Source organism: Schistocerca cancellata, chromosome 10 (genome assembly GCF_023864275.1).
Source record: "Schistocerca cancellata isolate TAMUIC-IGC-003103 chromosome 10, iqSchCanc2.1, whole genome shotgun sequence".
Lineage (NCBI taxonomy): Eukaryota > Metazoa > Arthropoda > Insecta > Orthoptera > Acrididae > Schistocerca > Schistocerca cancellata.
In genome coordinates this window covers 204668049-204687874 of record NC_064635.1, presented here as the reverse complement: position 1 = coordinate 204687874, position 19826 = coordinate 204668049, and the positions used below count along the sequence as shown (strand labels likewise).

Sequence of the window (19826 nt, the reverse complement as noted above, 5' to 3'; positions counted from 1 at the left end):
ACTGTTAAGTCTCAGCATTCCTCCTCTTCTTTTTCCTTTCAAATTTCCCTGTTTTGGATACCAAAACTATCTTTTTCTCTGTCTACAGTCACACTCTCTCAATATGAGACCCTTCCCTTTTTCCTTTTCAAACCCATTATTGGAATTAGCTATGATGATGCATTCACCGTAAGACGTGCCCCGCGCAAGTACAAAGCGTATCTCTAACCAATTTGATTGACAAAACAGTTGTGTACCCCTAATTGAAATGGGGAAGTAACAGCCACATAACTGACCACTAAAATAGTCGTTACGCTATGCTAACATGGCCATTAAAATAACAATTATGATGTGCTTACATGATTGCTAAAATAATATTTATGGCACGCTAACACGTTTTAATATACAACAAATCAATGAAACAATAACATGGCATTGTTCCCTAGCCACAATGGTATGGGTATGTACCTACAGGACTGAAGGAAGATAGAAATGAGTGGTTAATTTTTATTTTTACAAGGTAATAGTAACAGTGTATAAAATTAAAAAAAAGTAACAACACATAGGTTTTTAACAAAGTGGTGTATCTAAATACACTGCCTGACAAAAACCTGAAGCACCAAGAAAGGGAGGAGGAAAGGAAACAAAACTTCACGGGTTGAGAGGGTACATGATGTCGATTAAGTGACTACAAAATCAAGTCAAATTTACGAAGTGGGCAGTAGTGTTGTAATGCTAGACACAACCAATAGTGTGAACACTACGAACAAAAGTTTATTTATCCACATTCAAGTAAACAAAAAACATAGAAACTAGTACAATAAGCAGTAGAACACAATCTGAGGGCGAGTACCGGCTGCGCTGTCTTTATATAGAGGAGGGCTCCAATAGGGAGCTGGAGGATGTGTTGCCGTGCACCCTAGTCTCGTGATCCACGGCAGGTGGCCTGTGGTGGCCGGCCCGTGCATCTACCACTGGCAGACTACTTCAAGTGTAGTGTGCTGGTGGCCTGAGCTGTAGCACAAATCCAGTTGTTACGCACAGGATTATATCGCCCATCCCCTCTTTGGGAAAGGGCCCTACTCTGGTGCCGTGTTGGGGTGTCTGACGCACATCTACAGCCTCTTCGATGGGCGCCACAGGTGACGACGGTGGCAGCCGAAAGAGACTCTGGGTCGGAACTGGTGAGTAAGAGTGGAGGTACTGTGCGTGCAGACACCTCAGCCCTCTCCACGAACTACTGTAAGGGAGGACCGGCGATAAGGGCACTGGCAGTATCTCGTCACGGCAGAACTGGTCTGACGGAGAAGATGCCGGGCACTCTGGCAGGGAAGCCAGTGCCACCAGTGGTGGAGGACCCGATGGCACTGGCACACCTGGCAACGTAAGCGCAGGTGGCAGTGAAGCATTACGGGAAATGTCAGCGGCATACTTTGGGGCGCCAGACCCCAGCGGAGAGGCGAGAGGCAGCGACATCCTCGAGGAGGGCGGGTCAGGCCCTGCAGTAAGAATGCCCCGTGAAACTGGGTCAGGCACTGAGGGAGGAGGTGAAGGTGGCAGTGGAAGTGGACCCGCAGCCCGTACCGTGGCGTGGGGATGCAGCTGATTGTAGTGGCACACCACCGGCCCCTCACTGGTGCACACCATACAGAGGCAGTGGCCACAGCAGCTGTTGTCCGTGGCCGGAATCCACATCAGTCAGCAGCCAAATCCCCGGCCCAGACCGTGGAGACGGGAGCAAACTGCAACGAGGGTCGCATCGACGGATGTCGGTGTGGTGGCACAATCAAACGCAGGAGGGTATGCGGCTGGTGACCGTGGAGCATATCCGATGGACTCCACTCCCCTGCTGGCGTAAAGGTCCCTTGCTGGCGTAAAGCTGTGGTAACTCGAGAAGCGTGTCAATGCCTTGTCTGTGAAAGAGTCCACGATGTACTTCTTCCTTTGAACTTTCAACATTCAGGCAAGCCATTATGCCTCATCATTAGATTGGGGTGGAATGCAGGAGCAGTCACATGGTAAATGCCTTGACATGCACAGAAATTGTGGAAGGTCTGAGACACAGACTTTTGCCATTATCCATCACAAACATATAAGGCAATCCTTCTACAGAAAAAAACATTCGAGATGGCCTGAAATGAAGCCGTGGCTGACGTGGAAGGACAGTGAATAACATATGGAAATTTAGAGAAAGCATCAACTCAACAACAAATAGGAATTTAGGAACAGTTCCATGAATTCAACATGTACACATTCCCACAAATGCTGTAGTGCAGACCACGGAAAGTGCTTCACCCGTAGCACCACCTGCCGTTTAGCACACTGAAAGCTGGTCGCAACAAGATGTACAACGGTACCGTCGATGCCGGGCTGTTGCCTTGCTACTAGAGACCTCCCCAGTCTCCCAGATGTAGGAGCTGAAGCACATCCCACTGTAGAGTGGCCAGGATCACAACCACGGGTGATGCCCCGTCCATAGCTAAGAGAACAACCCCATCAAACACCGAAAGATGGTGATGGAGGGCAAAATAGTTACGTAAAGGATTAGAAGCCCAGCCCAGATGCCTGTCCGGTGAACCGTACTGAATGACATAAACAACTCAGTGCAACACAAAGTCGGCAGCAACAGCAGCTGCAACCTGGGAGCCTGTAATAGGAAACATTTCTTGTATGTTGCACCTCAACATCTATGTGAAAACAAAGGACCTCATCCTGATCAAAAGTAGGCCCCGTTGGAAGTCAGGACAGCTCTTCAGCATTGGCACACTGTGCAGTAGAATGAAAATTTATTTCATAATTGTAGCAACAGAAACAGGGCTCAGTGCTGGAGGTGATGTGCTTCTTTGTCAGGCAACAAAACAGAAGGGTTAAACAACGAAACCAAAGGCTTGGCATCTGCGGTGTAATGCAGACCCATACAAGAATACATGATACTTATTGAGGGTGTAGGCAGTAGGAAGCACTTCCTTTTCAGCTTGGGAGTAGTGCTGTTCAGCACTTTTGATGTGAAAGCTATGGGACGTTCAGAGCCATCCTTGTAACGATATGCAAGAATGCCCTTGAGGCCATACTTAGAAGCGTCTGTGGCCAAGAGCAGGTGGTAGGTAGTCAAACACAGGACAGAATGTAATTTAGATTTCAAAAGCAAGAACACACACTTGGAAGCTGGCATCCACTGAAAAGGAATGTCCTTGTTGAGCAATTCGTGGAGAGGATGGACCAATGTGGTTGCATCCAGAATGAATGTGTGATAATAGGTAATTTTGACCAAAAATGCCTGGAGTTCTTTGATATTGGAAAAGACAGGCAGAGCTATGACATTGGCACGTGATGACATAAAAGCTTTACACTGTCCTGAGAAACCTCAAACCCCGAATACACACTGGGTGGCTGAAAAGTGTGACCTGTCCAAGTTGCACTTCAACCCTGTAGTATGTAAAACTGTGAAGAAGGAGCTTAAGATACATAACTGCTCTTCCTCGGATGCACCCAACATTATGATGTCATTGACACAGTTGATGCGCCTCGGAATGGAAATTGTCAGTTGTTCCAAAAAGCATTGAAAAACTGCAGGGGTGCTAGCCAAACAGGTGGGGAGGCATTGTTATTGGTACAACCTGAAAGGTGTGTTAAACACAAAGAATCCTCATACACATATAAATCAATTTCAGACAAAACTGGCCCCTGGTGAGTTTGGCCTATAACTTGTCCTGGCAGGGCAAAGGGTAGGTGTCAGTTATAGACTGAGTGTGTGTGGAAACTTTAAAGTTGTCACAAAAGCAAAGATGACCAACTGCCTTTTTAACAACCACAAGGGGGATAGACTACTCACTTGATGTAATAGACTGCATGACACTCAATGACATCAGCCTGTCCAATCCCGATTTCACTTGATCACTCGAGGCCCCTGGAACAGGATGTGCTCAATAAAAACGTCATTGCACTATAGGTTTTACAGTCATGTGGGCCATAAAATTAGTGGCACAACCTAGTCCATCCGGGGAAAAAAAAAAAAAAAAGGATGAGAACTTAGAACACAGAATTTAACTGCTGGTAACGGACCTGGTTGGAAATGAGGTTCACTGCATCCGCATTGGAAATACTAAAGGCACTGAAAGCATCCGGACTGAACAAATTGTCAGTATCAGCTCATCCACTACCAGAAAAGTCAAGGAATGAAACATAGATTTATATCCAGTGGGAGCCATAAACTGCCCCAAAGTGGAATATGGTGTTTGTTGTACCTCACCAAATGTCAAGTAAATGGAGACATTGGAGAGACAAAGTTTGTGAGTTCAGCAACGTCACAGCTGCACCCGTGTCCACTTGTAGCTGGAGATCTTTGCCCACTAGCACTTCAATAAACAGTTTATTATGATTTGTAAGCACTGGAGACACACAATGTCCACATACATATCTGCAAGAGAGGTGTGGGAACTACACGCAGATGCTATACATCCTTTTTCCCTACAGTCATTGCAAGTCACTCAGTGTTTAGCCCTGCCATGTTGCACGAAACAGTATGGGTACGATGGGAGTGCTCTGCTGCTGTGGTTGTTGGCCACATCGCTGTCAAGTGCAGAGCGCAGGCCGTGTTTGTAGGGTTACCACGTCATGCGCCCACTGAGAACTAACTGACACCCGACAACAAGAAACAGGACCCCCCATGGCGATGCCACACCAAACCTGATCACCAGCAGCATGTCGTGTCCCGACACAGGATACAGGAAAGACTGGAGGCCGAGGTCAGTCTGCAATTTCCGAGCAACGAGGAGCAAATGTAGAAAGACAAATTCTCAGTGAAAGCAGTTCGATGACTTATCAGTACCAAACACTGTCGCAGAGATCCGACGAGAGATGCAGATTCTGGAACTCGACAGGATGCTTGCATGAGGAGACTTGTAGAATTCGGGGATCTGATTAACAATATTTATTTGTGATCAGACTAACTAATAGACTGAAGTGTAATTCTGAACATTAGAAAAAGCAAAGGCAGCAACTGGTTGCACAACTGAAGTCAGTGTCAAGTAGCGAACACTAGCAGTACGTTATATGCAAACTTGAGAGCAGCATTCCAAGTGAGAAAAACAGACATGTCGGAGCTTACCGAGGCTAGCCACAAGCGACACGGTGCAGCTGCCCCAGCGATCTGTCTGAGAACTCCATCTGGACACAAAAACGTGGGTTTTTAAAGAATCATGGTGGTGCACCATTTCTCCCTCCATATAGTCGACCCACCAATCCACCGGCACTTACTTAGCTTCAGCCAATATGGTGATTCGCTCTGCACCTCCAGGGTACCTGTGGCCAGCCACATTTAGATTCCTCCCCTGCTCATGCTTGGTGAACAGGGATGCTTCTGGATTTTACATAAACAAACTCCAAGTTTGGTATCAACAGCATTCAGCTGAAAACTGAACATCACTGCCTGCTACTACGGTCAGCAACAACAGCGACTCGTGTCACTTGGCCCTGGCCTCTGTCCTGTGCGTGGGGGCCGCTGTAGTAGCACTCTACCCTGTGTAAACCCACTGGTGTTGCAGTTCTCGGGAGCAAGTATCGGGATTGCTGCCTCTGCTAAGATGTGCTTTTTGTGGCCATCTTCTACAGTGATGCCTTAGAACATCGTCTAGGCAGTGCATGGAGTTACCAGTTAATTCCCCAAAGTGAAACTTCTCCCCTGAGGCAGCTGCCCAGAGCGTCTGCAATTTTCAGGGCTCTAGTGTCATTATTTATCTCCGGTAAGCTAACCGCTACCAGTTTTGCCTGCTCTCTGTATTGTGTCTCTGATCACCTACTTTGGAGTGCCCTTGATGCCTCCCAACAGCCTTCAGCGTAACAACATAAAAGTCATTATGTTGTCAATGTATGACAAGAATGGGAGACCTTGAAAGACTGAGCAATATTTAACGCTTCAGCCGGAGATGGATTCTCGCACTGTAGAGCACGCTGATGCACCTCCCTGTCAGAAGCCAACTAAATAACGGTGTCACAGACCACAGAATGAGCATAAGGTGATGATGATGTTCAGTTTGTGGGGCACTCAACTGCACAGTTATCAGCACCTGTACAAATTCCCAACCTTTGCTCAGTCCAATCTCGCCCCTTTTATGAATGATGATGAAATGATGAGGACAACACGAACACTCATTCATCTCGAGGCAGGTGAAAATTGCTGACCCTGCCGGGAATCAAACCTGGAATCCTGTGCTTGGGAAGTGAGAACACGACCACGAGAGCACGAGCTGTGGACATCAGCATAGGAATCACAATGGAAACAAACTGACAATTGTGTCTGATACTGTGAAGTTTGTTCAACCGAGCTGCCGAAGCCACTTCTCGTAAGCTTCCCAGTCTCCAGCTGCATCACAGTAATGTGGAAAAGGTGATGGACAAACCAACAACATAGAAGCCTGTCATTATGGCCAACAAATTTGTGATAGCAACTGTAAGAGCCTGCTGACGTTTGAGAAGAGATCTGAGCACTGCCTCCATGGATATGAGAACTAATGGAAAAACCAAATAAGACTGAGCACATGGGAGTGAACACCACACTTTTGCCAATTGTGTCATAATGCTAGACGCACAAATAGTGGGGCCACTGAGAACAAAAGTTTATTTATACACACTCAAGTAAACGGCAGATGTAGGAATAGTACAATAAGCAGTAGAACACAATGTGAGAGGGAATGCCAGCTGTTCTGTCTTTATGTAGAGGAGTGCTCTGCATGTGCATTAGTCTTGTGAGCCACCACAGGTGGTCTCTGGTGACCGGCTCGGCCAGCTGCTGTTGGTGAACTATTTGAAGTGTAGTGCACCAACAGCTTGGCACTGTGGCACATATCCAGGTGTTGCATTCAGGGTTACTGTGTGTATGGGCTCACTTATCAGTGTTAGTGTCTGAAATTGTGTAACAGAAGTGATCAAAATGACAAAGAAATTATAGAAGTTACAGGAAAATTTTAAGATTTCTGTCCTAAGAATGCAATTTCATCATGATTAAATTTAAGGCAAAAACAAAAATCATAATGAAATGAAGGGGTTGCTGGAGCTTGTTACTTTATTTATGAGAGATCAATGTTTCGTATGTTATCTATTACAACTATAGCATGGAAGCACTATCTGTTTTCGAACTGTATGTACCTGGCGCGCCAACGTCCGAGGGCTTCTCCACGGTCATGACCGCGGAGAAGCCCTCGAACGTTGGCACGCCAGGTACATATAGTCTGCGCCCGTGAGCTCGCCTCCAGTTCACCACCGGCAATGGAGGGTGAAGCTTTGACCAATGCCAGCCACTCATGCTGGCGAAACGTCAGAAAAATCATTAGATGAACGTCGGCCGAAGTACCCGAGACAGAAGCCAATAGGCAGTTCGTCAACAAGTGGCCACGAAAGCCTTAACAAGTTTGTACTGTCTGTTTTGTTTAACCCTTTGTGACGATATGGTTTCATTTGAAGCCACACATGATATTTTGATTTTGTGGCAAGAGCACAGTGGCTACGTTGGTAACCACACTTCTGGACATAGATGATGCTGCCATCTAGCGATGAAAATTTGAACTGTCAATATTTCTCACGTGGTTGCAGTTAGCGATTCAAGTATAAGTGCTTCTATTGTTTGTAGTGTGCTGGTTCTCTTTTTCTTGATTTGTGATTGAATTTGTCTTTGAAATACAAGTTTCAAACATGGAACAAATTCATAATGTTTTCTTCATCTACATGACTACTCTGCAATTCACACTTAAGTGCTTGGCAGAGGGTTCATCGAACCACAATCTCTCTACCATTCCACTCCCGAACAGCGCGCGGGAAAAACAAACACCTAAACCTTTCTGTTCGAGCTCTGATTTCTCTTATTTTATTTTGATGATCATTCCTACCTGTGTAGGTTGGGCTCAACAAAATATTTTCGCATTCGGAAGAGAAAGTTGGTGACTGAAATTTCGTAAATAGATCTCGCCGCGACGAAAAACGTCTTTGCTTTAATGACTTCCACCCCAATTCGCGTATCATATCTGCCACACTCTCTCCCCTATTACGTGATAATACAAAACAAGCTCCCCTTTTTTGCACCCTTTCAATGTCCTCCGTCACTCCCACACCGCGCAGCAATATTCGAACAGAGAGCGAACGAGTGTATTGTAAGCTGTCTCTTTAGTGGACTTCTTGGATCTTCTAAGTGTCCTGCCAATGAAACGCAACCTTTGGCTCGCCTTCCCCACAATATTATCTATGTGGTCTTTCCAACTGAAGTTGTTCGTAATTTTAATACCCAGGTACTTAGTTGAATTGACAGCCTTGAGAATTGTACTATTTATCGAGTAATCGAATTCCAATGGATTTCTTTTGGAACTCATGCGGATCACCTCACATTTTTTGTTATTTAGTGTCAACTGCCACCTGCCCACACCATACAGCAATCTTTTCTAAATCACTTTGCAACTGATACTGATCTTCGGATGACCTTACTAGACAGTAAATTACAGCATCATCTGCGAACAACCTAAGAGAACTGCTCAGATTGTCACCCAGGTCATTTATATAGATCAGGAACAGCAGAGGTCCCAGGACGCTTCCCTGGGGAACACCTGATATCACTTCAGTTTTACTCGATGATTTTCCGTCTATTACTACGAACTGCGACCTTCCCGACAGGAAATCACAAATCCAGTTGCACAACTGAGACGATACCCCATAGGCCCGCAGCTTGATTAGAAGTCGCTTGTGAGGAACGGTGTCAAAAGCTTTCTGGAAATCTAGAAATACGGAATCAACTTGAGATCCCCTGTCGATAGCGGCCACTACTTCGTGTGAATAAAGAGCTAGCTGCGTTGCACAAGAACGATGTTTTCTGAAACCATGCTGATTACGTATCAATAGGTCGTTCCCTTCGAGGTGATTCCTAATGTTCGAATACAGTATATGCTCCAAAACTCTACTGCAAACCGACGTCAATGATATAGGTCTGTAGTTCGATGGATTACCCCTACTACCCTTCTTAAACACTGGTGCGACCTGCGCAATTTTCCAATCTGTAGGTACAGATCTATTGGTGAGCGAGTGGTTGTATATGATTGCTAAGTAGGCAGCTATTGTATCAGCGTAATCTGAAAGGAACCTAATCGGTATACAATCTGGACCTGAAGACTTGCCCGTATCAAGCGATTTGAGTTGCTTCGCAACCCCTAATGTATCTACTTCTGAGAAACTCATGCTAGCAGCTGTTTGTGTTTCAAATTCTGGAATATTCCATTCGTCTTCCCTGGTGAAGGAATTTCGGAAAACTGCGTTCAATAACCCCGCTTTAGCGGCACAGTCGTCGGCAACAGTACCATCAGCAATGCGCAGTGAAGGTATTGACTGCGTCTTGCCGCTTGTGTACTTTACATACGACCAGAATTTCTTCGGATTTTCTACCAAATTTCGAGACAATGTTTCGTTGTGGAACCTATTAAAGGCATCTCGCATTGAAGTCCGTGCCAAATTTCGCGCATCTGTAAATTTTAGCCAATCTTCGGGATTTCGCGTTCATCTGAACTTCGCATGCTTTTTCCGTTGCCTCTGCAACAGCGTTTGGACCTGTTTTATGTACCACGGGGGATCAGTTCCATCTCTTACCAGTTTATGAGGTATGAATCTCTCAATTGCTGTTGCTACTATATCTTTGAATTTGAGCCACATCTCGTCTACATTTGCATAGTTAGTTCAGAAGGAATGGAGATTGTCTCTTAGGAAGGCTTCTAGTGACACTTTATCTGCTTTTTTAAATAAAATTATTTTGCGTTTGTTTCTGGTGGATTTGGAAGAAACGGTATTGAGCCTAGCTACAACGACCTTGTGATCACTAATCCCTGTCAGTCATGATGCTCTCTATCAGCTCTGGATTGTTTGTGGCTAAGAGGTCAAGTGTGTTTTCGCAACCATTTACAATTCGCATGGGTTCGTGGACTAACTGCTCGAAATATTTTTCGGAGAAAGCATTTAGGACAATCTCCGAAGATGTTTTCTGCCTACCACCGGTTTTGAACAAGTATTTTTGCCAACATACTGGGAGAAGGTTGAAGTCCCCACCAACTATAACCCTTTGATATTGCAGCCCACCCCGTACTTTCCCGAGGCTTTCTAACCTAAAAAACCGCCCAGTCCATGCCACACGGCCTCCGCTACCCGTGTAGCCGCCAGCTGAGTGTAGTGAACTCCTGACCTATTCAGCGGAACCCGAAACCCCACCACCTTATGGCGCAAGTCAAGGAATCTGCAGCCAACACGGTCGCAAAACTGTCTGAGCCTCTGATTCAGACCCTCCACCCGGCTCTGCACCAAAGGTCCGCAGTCGGTTCTGTCAACGATGCTGCAGATGGTGAGCTCTGCCTTCATCTCGTAAGCAAGTCCGGCAGCCTTCACCAAATCAGATAGCCGCTGGAATCCAGAGAGAATTTCCTCAGATCCAAAGCGACACATGTCATTAGTGCCGACATGTGCCTCCACCTGCAGGTGGCTGCACCCTGTGCTCTTCATGGCATCCAGAAGGACCCTTTCCACATCAGGAATGACTCCACCCGGAGTGCACACTGGATTTCTTCCCCCCCTTAGCCACCATATCCCTAAGGGGCCCCATTACGCACCTAACATTGGAGCTCCCAACTACCAATAAGCCCACCCTCTGTGATTGCCCGGACCTTGAAGGCTGAGAATCATCCTCTGAAACAGGGCAGGCAGCTGCATCTGGCTCAGCCAGAGACAGTGCCTGAAACCTGTTTGTCAGACACACCGGGGAGGCTCTGCCAACAGTCTCTGAGGACACCTTTCGCTGCCTGCCACGCCTTGGAACGACCTCCCAATCAACCACAGGCAAGGGCTCTGCCCCACTGCAGGCAGCAACCGGGGCAACCACAGTGGCAGACCGATCTGGGGACAGACGGGATGAGGTTGACATCCCCGTGATACCCAAGTCCGGCTCCCCACAGTCGTGCCCATTGGCAACAGCCTCAAGCTGCGCGACCGAAGTCAGCGCCGCTTGCAGCTGTGAGCGAAGGGATGCCAACTCAGCCCTCATCCAAACACAGCAATCACAGTCCCTGTCCATTATAATCGATGTCGAACAACAGTTACTGAAACACGAGTCCGTGCCTAGATAACGCAAGGGGAACACGCAAAAAATGTATTAACTAACCCGTACAAATGCCTAATGACTGCGCTACAATCTGCCTGAATTTACGATTGCAGTAATTAAAACTCGAAATTACACCTCCTATACGAAACTCACATGCAATTTAAGTAAGAATCTATGAAGTAAACACTAAAGTGTGATGCTACAACTCTCAAATACTATAATACGCCCGAAATTTATGAATTAAACAATGCAAGTACCCAAAAACATGCAAAGAAATTAAGAATTAAACTATGTAACAAATAAGTAAGCTAGGGGTATACGACTTGCTGCTGCAGCTGCTTCCCCAACGGTGGCAGGGAGCACACTGGCTGTGACCAACCGACACTGGACGTTCAAAACAAAAACAGAAGACAGACGACTACGCAAATTTACACTATTCAGATACTAAAGTGTGATGCTACAACTCTCAAATACTATAATACACCCGAAATTTATGAATTAAACTATGTAACAAATAAGTAATCTAGGGGTATACGACTTACTGCTGCAGCTGCTTATCCAACGGCGGCAGGGAGCACACTCTTCTTATATAAGTAAATACTACATGTATTGCAACAATAATGAAAATCATGTAGTTTTTCTGTATTTACTCTGATGGTTTCATTTGAAACCACTGCGGCTGCAGGGGTAGTATTAGAAGCTTATCATTTTTTTAAAAATTTCAGTTTCATGAAATGTTTTCTCGCAAATTAAAGGACTAGGAAGTTCTGGCGTGTCTTTTAGAAGAAATTCCTTCTGATGTGGACTCCGAGATTGACAGTACCAGTGATAATGGAAGTGATATTTTGGCTGAAGACAGTGATCTTGATTCACAAGTGACAAGACCAGTGATGTCTAATGTTGTTTCTGAAAGTGAAAGTGATAATTGTTCAGAAAATGACAGTGATTACAGTTTCAGTTCTGAAGATAACAAGGTACTAATAAGGTCTGTGAATTTTACATGGGCAAGGGATGACAGTACGATGCATTCTGTTGATTTTTTTAGAGGAAGTTGATGTCAAAGGAAAACTGAACTTGAAGGTATGCTGCCAGTTGACTTCTTTTTATATCTATTTGGGGACAATATGCTGGAACACATAGTATTCCAGACTAATCTTTATGTGACTCAAAAAGGTAAGAATTACAGACCTCTTGATAAAGATGAGGGGGTACAAAATATGGGTCAGAGCTGACAAACGGGGTATATTTGCGATTTTGAGGTATATACTGGGAAATCAGATCGTGCAGTGCAGAAATGTTTGGGAGAGAGGATTGTAAGAGATTTGCGTAAAAGCTTAGAAGGTAAAGGATATCACATATATTTTGACAATTTCTTTACTAGTGTTCCACTTTTGCAGACACTAAAACTTCATGGTATCCTAGCCTGTGGTACCATTAGAGCCCACAGAAAAGGACTTCCTCCTCTGAAACCAGACAAAGAGTTGCAAAGAGGAGACTGGTCAGTTTGTTCGGATGGGACTGCATGCATGATATGGAAAGATAAGCGTGTTGTCACGTTATTATCAACTAGAGCTCTGCATTTCGATGAAAACAGCCGCTCGAGCATTTCCCATTTCGTGCCGCTGCTCAAAGCTGGGAAAGGCCCACGCTGTGATACGACTGTGACCGTCTAATGCACCATGTGGCTGGTTGTCCTCCACCTCTCGGTTATCGGTTGGACTGTCGAGCACTGCCAGGCGCTCGAGCGTACTCACAATCTCGGCCGGTGACAGTACAACCGCCGCGCACTCTACAGTGACGAATTGCATTAGAAACCGTGTGTAAACGCAGTTGACGACCTGGCTTTGAGCAGCGCAGACAGCATTATGGATAAACCAAGTATAGGTCGTAAACGCTCCATTCATGAAATGAAGAGAAGTATTATGGAGAGAATTAGGAGCGGCTCATTAGTCCTGAAGAAGAAAGACATGTCAGAAGAGAAGGCGAAAAGTGAAGCTTGGAAATCGTTTGCACTTGTAGTGGATCCTGTCACGCAGGCTTCTGCTGGTTTCGTGCAATGTACCACATGTGATACCATACTTTCATACCAGTCAAGCACAACAGGTATGCTTCGGCACTGCAAAAGTAAATGCGGAGCAGAAGTCCACCGGTCACTCGCAGTACCAAGTAGCATAAAGAAAGTTGTTGTTGATAGGTTGGTCAATATGAGTGGAATAGATTTGCTACCGTTAAATACCTGTAGTAAGATTGGCTTCAAGAATTATTCACAGGAGCTCATCAATGTTGGCGCCACTTATGGCAAAGTCAGTATAGATGTTCTTCCGCACCCTACCACTGTACCGGGCATATTAAAGAAAAGGCAGACAAAATGCAGGTGACAATGGCGCCCAAGCTAATATGTGCCTTAAAGAACAAAATGTGCGCTTTAGACGCTGATCTGTGGTCTGATAACTACAAGAGGAGAAATTTTTTGACTGTGACGTCGCATTACGTGAATGACGAGTGGCAGCTAGAAATGCTTGTTTTGATAACAACCGAGTTTCCGGACGTACCTAATACAGGAGAGAACATATGGCACGAAATCAAAGAGCAGATGCTCGAGTTAGGAATTAACAAGAATGATCAAATGAAATGTTACTTTGTCACCGACCAAGGAGCTAATATGAAGAAGGCACTGGAATCTTATGACCATTTGCCTTGCTTTGATCACCGCCTGATGACTGCGCTTCGTCACACATTTCAAGAGACATTTTTGGAAGACGAAGCCCCTGAAATCCTGTTTTGTCTACTATCAGCAAGAGCTATAGTAGGCTATTTGAAGAGATCGGGTCACTTGGGGCGTCTGCGGCACTCTGTGAAGCAAGAAGCTGTAACTCACTGGAACAGTATACTGTTAAGGCTCAAATCCGTCATAAGTCAAATCGACGATATTCGAGATCTATTAGAATCCCGGGGGCAATCGACACTCTTAGAAACCTTCCAAGAAGGGTGCGTACGAGACATTGTCGCTTTTCTAACCCCCTTTAAAGAAGCGAGTTTGGATTTGGAAACTGCAAAGATAACAACGCTGGTACGTACGCTGCCGTGGTACAAGAGTCTGTTACATCATTGTGAACCAATAGGCAGTGACAACAAGGTAAGAACACTTTCTATAGGTTACGATCCTTTATACAACTGTTGAATTATCAGAGTGCCATTATGTATATTGGGTTTCCTTTTCAGCTCATGGCGAAAATAAAAAGGAGAGCAACATACTTCATCACAGAGAAGTGAAAAATTGAGGCTATCCATTACGTTGCCACGGTTCTATGGCCATCATGGCGCCATTTGAAGAAACTCACAGCAGACGAAAAGCAAGCCGTGTATGCTGAAGTTCCGACGATTGTACTCGGAACTGCCCATCAATGGTAAGGTTCATTCACTGAAACCAATTTTTAAACGAATGCTTGCTTGTCTAATCTGCCATCTTTCGTTAGATCAACATTTATTATGCCTACAATGTGATATTTGGGAAAGGTTTCACAGCTTAAACATTCCACAATGCGTTTTGATGTAATTTGTGCGATATATATAAAATGTCACCGTAAATATAGTCATTTAGTAACTAGTAATTATAACTACGGTGTATACAAATTTGAAGGTGACAGAAATATCTTACGGATGTTTTCATTCATGTTTAGAGTCCATTCAAGCAAACAGTGACCACGTTCTTCCCATGAAAAAGTCCAGGATGGACTGGAGTTCGGATGAGGACGACGAAGATGGACACACAGTTACTACCAATGAACTCGACATGTACCTTTCGCTCTCCAAATCTGACTGTAGCTGTGCCGAAGGACAAATTTTGCAGTGGTGGAAAACGCACGTGGGGTTATTTCCTAGGCTGTCGGTAGTAGCCAGAAGAGTTCTCTGTATTCCTGCCACTAGTGCTGCCAGCGAGAGAAATTTTAGCCAGGCCAGCCACCTGCTGTCCAGCAAAAGATCGTGCCTGGAATCAGACAAGGTGGATGATCTCTTATTGATCCATCACAATTACGTAAGTATTCACAACATACCACGTAATCACAAGGAAGGAAACATTCCTCAAACTCTATAAATGTATGATTCCACTTTCGTTGACTTCACAGGAAGAAGTTCAAACTGCCAGCTGCAGGAATAGCTCCAGGAACACAAATGACGCCTGTGTATCAGGGAGCACCAATGACAAAAAATGAATTGTATAGTCACGATTCACTTGTAACGTTAATTACAGGTCATAATTTGTTCAGAAATTAATGTTTGTGCAACAAAATTTCATGAGTATTAATTTTAACTCCGTCATTTCTTCCCAATCCTACATTCAATATTAGTACAACGTATACGTGGCCGAGTTTGGAGATAGGCTACACATAGTCCATGATTAGACTACTGTGTTCCCGTTTGTCTACCGAACAGAACAAAATACTAAATACAGACATTACAGTTTTTAACGTTACAATTATTGGAATACATGATAACCTCAAATGCAAAACTCCAGCAGTCTCCAACATATTAACAAACATCAAATTTAACATATACAAGTGTATTATTTAGGTCATAGAACTGGAAGTAAACAACGAAAGACATTTGTAAAAGAAATAAGTGAGTGGTTAATGTGAAGCGGTGGCCTCTGATCTCAAGGAGTGTGACGAAGTGCCGCTCGCTGGCACCGAGTCCACCGGTCACTGGCGACCGGCCGAGCGCTGGCGATTGATCGGCTGCCCACAGCCGGCGGAAGAGGACGCTCGGCCGCATACTCCCGAGAGCCAGAGGGGCGAGCGGCACTCGCCGGTAAAAATCGGAGATAATGCAGACCTCTACTATCGACAACTGACTCACCTGTAATTTTGAAAGAAGTCAGGAGGAAAGAAAAGGATGCCACAGATAGTGACATCTTATAATTCGAACATGGGATGTGTAGATAAAGCGGTCATCATGAATAGTTTCTATGCAATTGACAGAAAATCTAGATGCTGGTGGCTCAACTGTTTTGGTATATGATTGATATTTCTATTGGAAACGCATTTATATTGTTTCAACTAACCAAGCCAAATGAAAAAAGAAAAGCTAAAGGAATTTCAGTGGTGTGTTGTAGCTGGCATTGTAGGATCCAGTGTTTCCAAAGACAGTCCTGGTCGCCCAAGCACATCATCTGAACCGCGCACCAAAAAGTGTAAAACTGTTGTTCCAGTGGAAAAATTCACAACAGAATCAAAACATCTGCCAGTACGTGGCACATCGAGGCGATGTGTACACTGCAGCACAAAAAATAATTCACATAGAAGCAAGTGGACATGTTCTTCCTGCTAAGTTGCTTTGTGTTTATCAGGGGAAAGGAACTGTTTTGTTCCCTATCACAGAAAGTAATGAAGTTTATGGTGGTGGTCTCATTTGAAGCCACCACATTTAGTGTGCAGTGGTTTCATTTGAAACCACCCTGTACCTGCTGAAATATTGCAGGAAAAAAATTTTTTTTTCACCTTTTTCCATAATATTGTATGAGTTACATCCTAATAAAATGAAAAAAGGTTAAAAAATGATTTTATTTATTTTGCATCTGAAAGGGTTAATGAAATTTGTATTAAAAATCAGATGTTTGTAATATCACTTAAATTTAGTATGGCATCCTCATTAACAAAACCAAAAGATTACCATAAATATTTGCCATGATAAGACAATACTACACACAAATGTACAGCACATTATTCTTACTATTGTATAATAGTCATCAGTTTTCTAATGTATCATCACTTGCAGAAATGTAAGGTGATTATTACCAAAACATACATGCGCGTACCATATTGGTTATGTTATGTGCAAGTACAGATAGGGAGATGTATTAAAAGAAGCTTATTACCCACAGCTGAAGACTTCCAAACAATATAAACTGTAAACATCATGTCGAGCATGTAGATACATTTACAGTGAGATCATTCATGTAACTGGGGAACATGTGGTGATACTTAATACTCCACGTGAGTGATGTGTATATCTGTGTCTTCTCATCAATTTTTTTAATTTAATCGTATGGCTAGCCCCCCCCCACCCCCCCCAATGGGCAGGCCGTTCGCCGGGTGCCAGTCTTTGAATTTGACGCCACTTCGGCGACCTGCAGTCGACGAGGATGATAGGATGATGATGAGGACAGCACAACAGCCAGTCCCTGGGCAGAGAAAAAGTCCCTTACCCAGCCAGGAATCGAACCCAGGCCCGAGGATTGACAATCCATCACACTGACCACTCAGCTACCGGGGCGGACTTCTCATCAATAAATAACACTCACAACTAAAAGTTATAAAAGATGATGTTGCATGTAGAGGTATTTTTATTTTGTATATGGTTAGCTATATTGAGGGATGAAACATTTTATACAAGCTGATGGCTGCAGTGGAACCGCGAGACGAGATAGCTGCTCGGACACAGAAATGAATATTTTATCAATCGCTGGCTTGCCTTGGAGATGCACTGACTTCTAAACTGTAGATATATGAACAATGGGTGCTCGTCACCAGGAATGTAAAAATGAACACTGGTTTCCATTGATATTTTGTATATTGAACCAAGGAATTGTTAACATATTCTGATTAATGTCTGTATTGGTGAAGAGAACACACAAGCTGTTAACGGGGTTCTCAAGCAAGTCTAAATTCCAAAGCAATAGTAAGTGGGGAAGAAGTTTTAGAAGAAACCAGGGGTATAATGGTCATTTGTTAAGATACAGAAGATTATCACGTTGAATGTTAAACCTCAGTAGACCTCAAAAACTATTTCTGTGGCATTTTCTTATATTCTAATTTGTTTGCTGTGATTATCACCAACCACACTCTCTTCCCTCTCATATCTTTCTTTTTTACTGGGATTACTTATCTCTCATTTCTCACTGGGATTACTGTCAATGTACCCACTTGCCACGCACATTCCATTCATCAAAGGAATTTGCATAATATCAAGAAGACATAATATAAATAAAAAAAAACACTTTATGTGGGTGATTTTGTAACAACAGATAAAAATGTACATAAACAAACAATTCAATTCACTACCATTCCTCATTCATATACCAAAAAACAATAAATATAGCCAGCAAGTGGCGGCAGGAGAACACACACACAAGAAGTTTTAACTTTTACAAGCTTTCGGAGACAGTGGCTCCTTCTTATGGAAGAAGAGTTGAAAGGGGAGGAAGAAGGGTTAAGGAAAAGAACTGGACAGGTTTAAGAAAAGGGTACATTTCAGAAAAAGCCACCCAGAACCTCATGTCAGGGGAGACATACTGGACGGTTTGAGATTTTTGCCTTCTCATCCCATCCAGTAAGTCTTCCCTGACCCAAGGTTCTGGGTGACTTTTCTGAACTCTACACCTTTTCCTTCACCCCTCATCCTTCCCCCTTAAACTCTTCTGCCAGAAGAAGGAGCCACTGGCTCCGAAAGCTTGTAAAAGTTAAACCTTTTTGCGCGTGTGTTCTCCTGCCCTCCCTTGGCGAGTGGATTTTTTTTTTCCTATCCATTTACATTAAATTGTCAATAATTGATTATTTTCATTGTTAAATAAATAATATAGGTTTCTTCTACATTAATGAACATGAGCCACAAAAAAGGAACAGCTACTAAAATTTGCAAATATTCTGACATGCATTTTGGTGCTAATGAAAGTATTACAATGTTTATTATTAGGTCATTTATTCAGTCTTATTATAATTAAAAGGCAGTTTAATTTCTCACCAGGGCAAAGGATTATGTTTTGCTACAATATATGTACTACATTATCCTACAACTGAAATGTGCCCTTATACATAACAGTATATCAACCTTGTCTCCTAATTATTAGTCAGGCAAATGTAAAGCTTCATGCTTTTTTAAATTACATTGCTGAGAAAATGCTCTCCCACATACACTGCACGAAAAAGGTTTTTCTCCCGTATGGCTTCGCATGTGCACGATCAAGCGTTCCCTCCGAGCACAGTTCTTACCACAAATCTCACATGTGATCATGGCCTTGAGATCTCCCATGTGCACTTTGATGTGGGATATTAAATTTCGTTTGTTAGAAAAACACATGGAGCACATGTCACAAATGAATGGCGGCAAGTCCCGGCAGAACGGTCTCCTCCGCTTGTTGTGGCGGTACGGCACCTTACCGTGATTTGCCTTGTGTTTCTGGAGAGCCTCCTGATCCTCAAACATCCTGTTGCACAGATCACAGCCGTACCCTTTTATCTGGCATCGTTTTCTGAGATGTGACTGCATGTTGCACAACTGCGTGAAAGTCTTCGAACAGATGGGACAGGAGTAAGGTTTCTCTCCCGTATGGACTACTCCGTGCCTCTTAAGATCGCCGCTGGTAAAAAAACCTTTGCCACAAGTGTCACACAAAAACTGCCGTTCATCTGAATGGAACAATTCGTGGCAGCGTAAATGTTCGGGCTTTCGGAAACATTTCTGGCAAATTTTACACTGGTAAGGCCTGTCCGAAAGATGTCTGCTGTAATGCGATTTGCGCCTGCGTCGCTTTCTGACAGCTTTCGGAGTGGCTTCGACAGTTTTGTGGTCCTTCTTTTTTTGAAGTAATCTGGAACAGAAATACAAACTAACTCACAAAAATATATTGTACCCTTTGCTAAATCGATGCAAAATACTCTCGTATGACTTCTACATGCGGATTTTTAAATGTTTGTAAGTCTATATATTCCTTCTAGAGTTACTTAGTTTTCTGCTA

At 43.9% G+C, this 19826-nt stretch overlaps 2 protein-coding genes across 6 annotated transcripts in view; both read right to left on the bottom strand.

Annotated features, from left to right (window-relative positions):
• Positions 1-966: 966 nt before the first annotated feature.
• Positions 967-1626, bottom strand: LOC126106267 (proline-rich protein 36-like). The gene has a single exon (XM_049912491.1). It carries the CDS (start codon positions 1624-1626, stop codon positions 967-969), a length of 660 nt encoding a protein of 219 aa, XP_049768448.1.
• A 15520-nt stretch (positions 1627-17146) lies between these two features.
• The window catches only part of LOC126106623 (zinc finger protein 112-like), a 50121-nt gene continuing 47441 nt past the window's right edge, over positions 17147-19826 (bottom strand). For 4 of the 5 annotated variants that reach the window (XM_049912976.1, XM_049912975.1, XM_049912977.1 and 1 more), the window contains exon 7: positions 17147-19679. In XM_049912976.1, coding sequence (XP_049768933.1) covers positions 18935-19679 — 745 coding nt within the window. In that variant the 3' untranslated portion in view covers positions 17147-18934. The remainder of the gene's footprint in view (positions 19680-19826) is intronic. The other variant, XM_049912979.1, reaches the window with a different exon arrangement.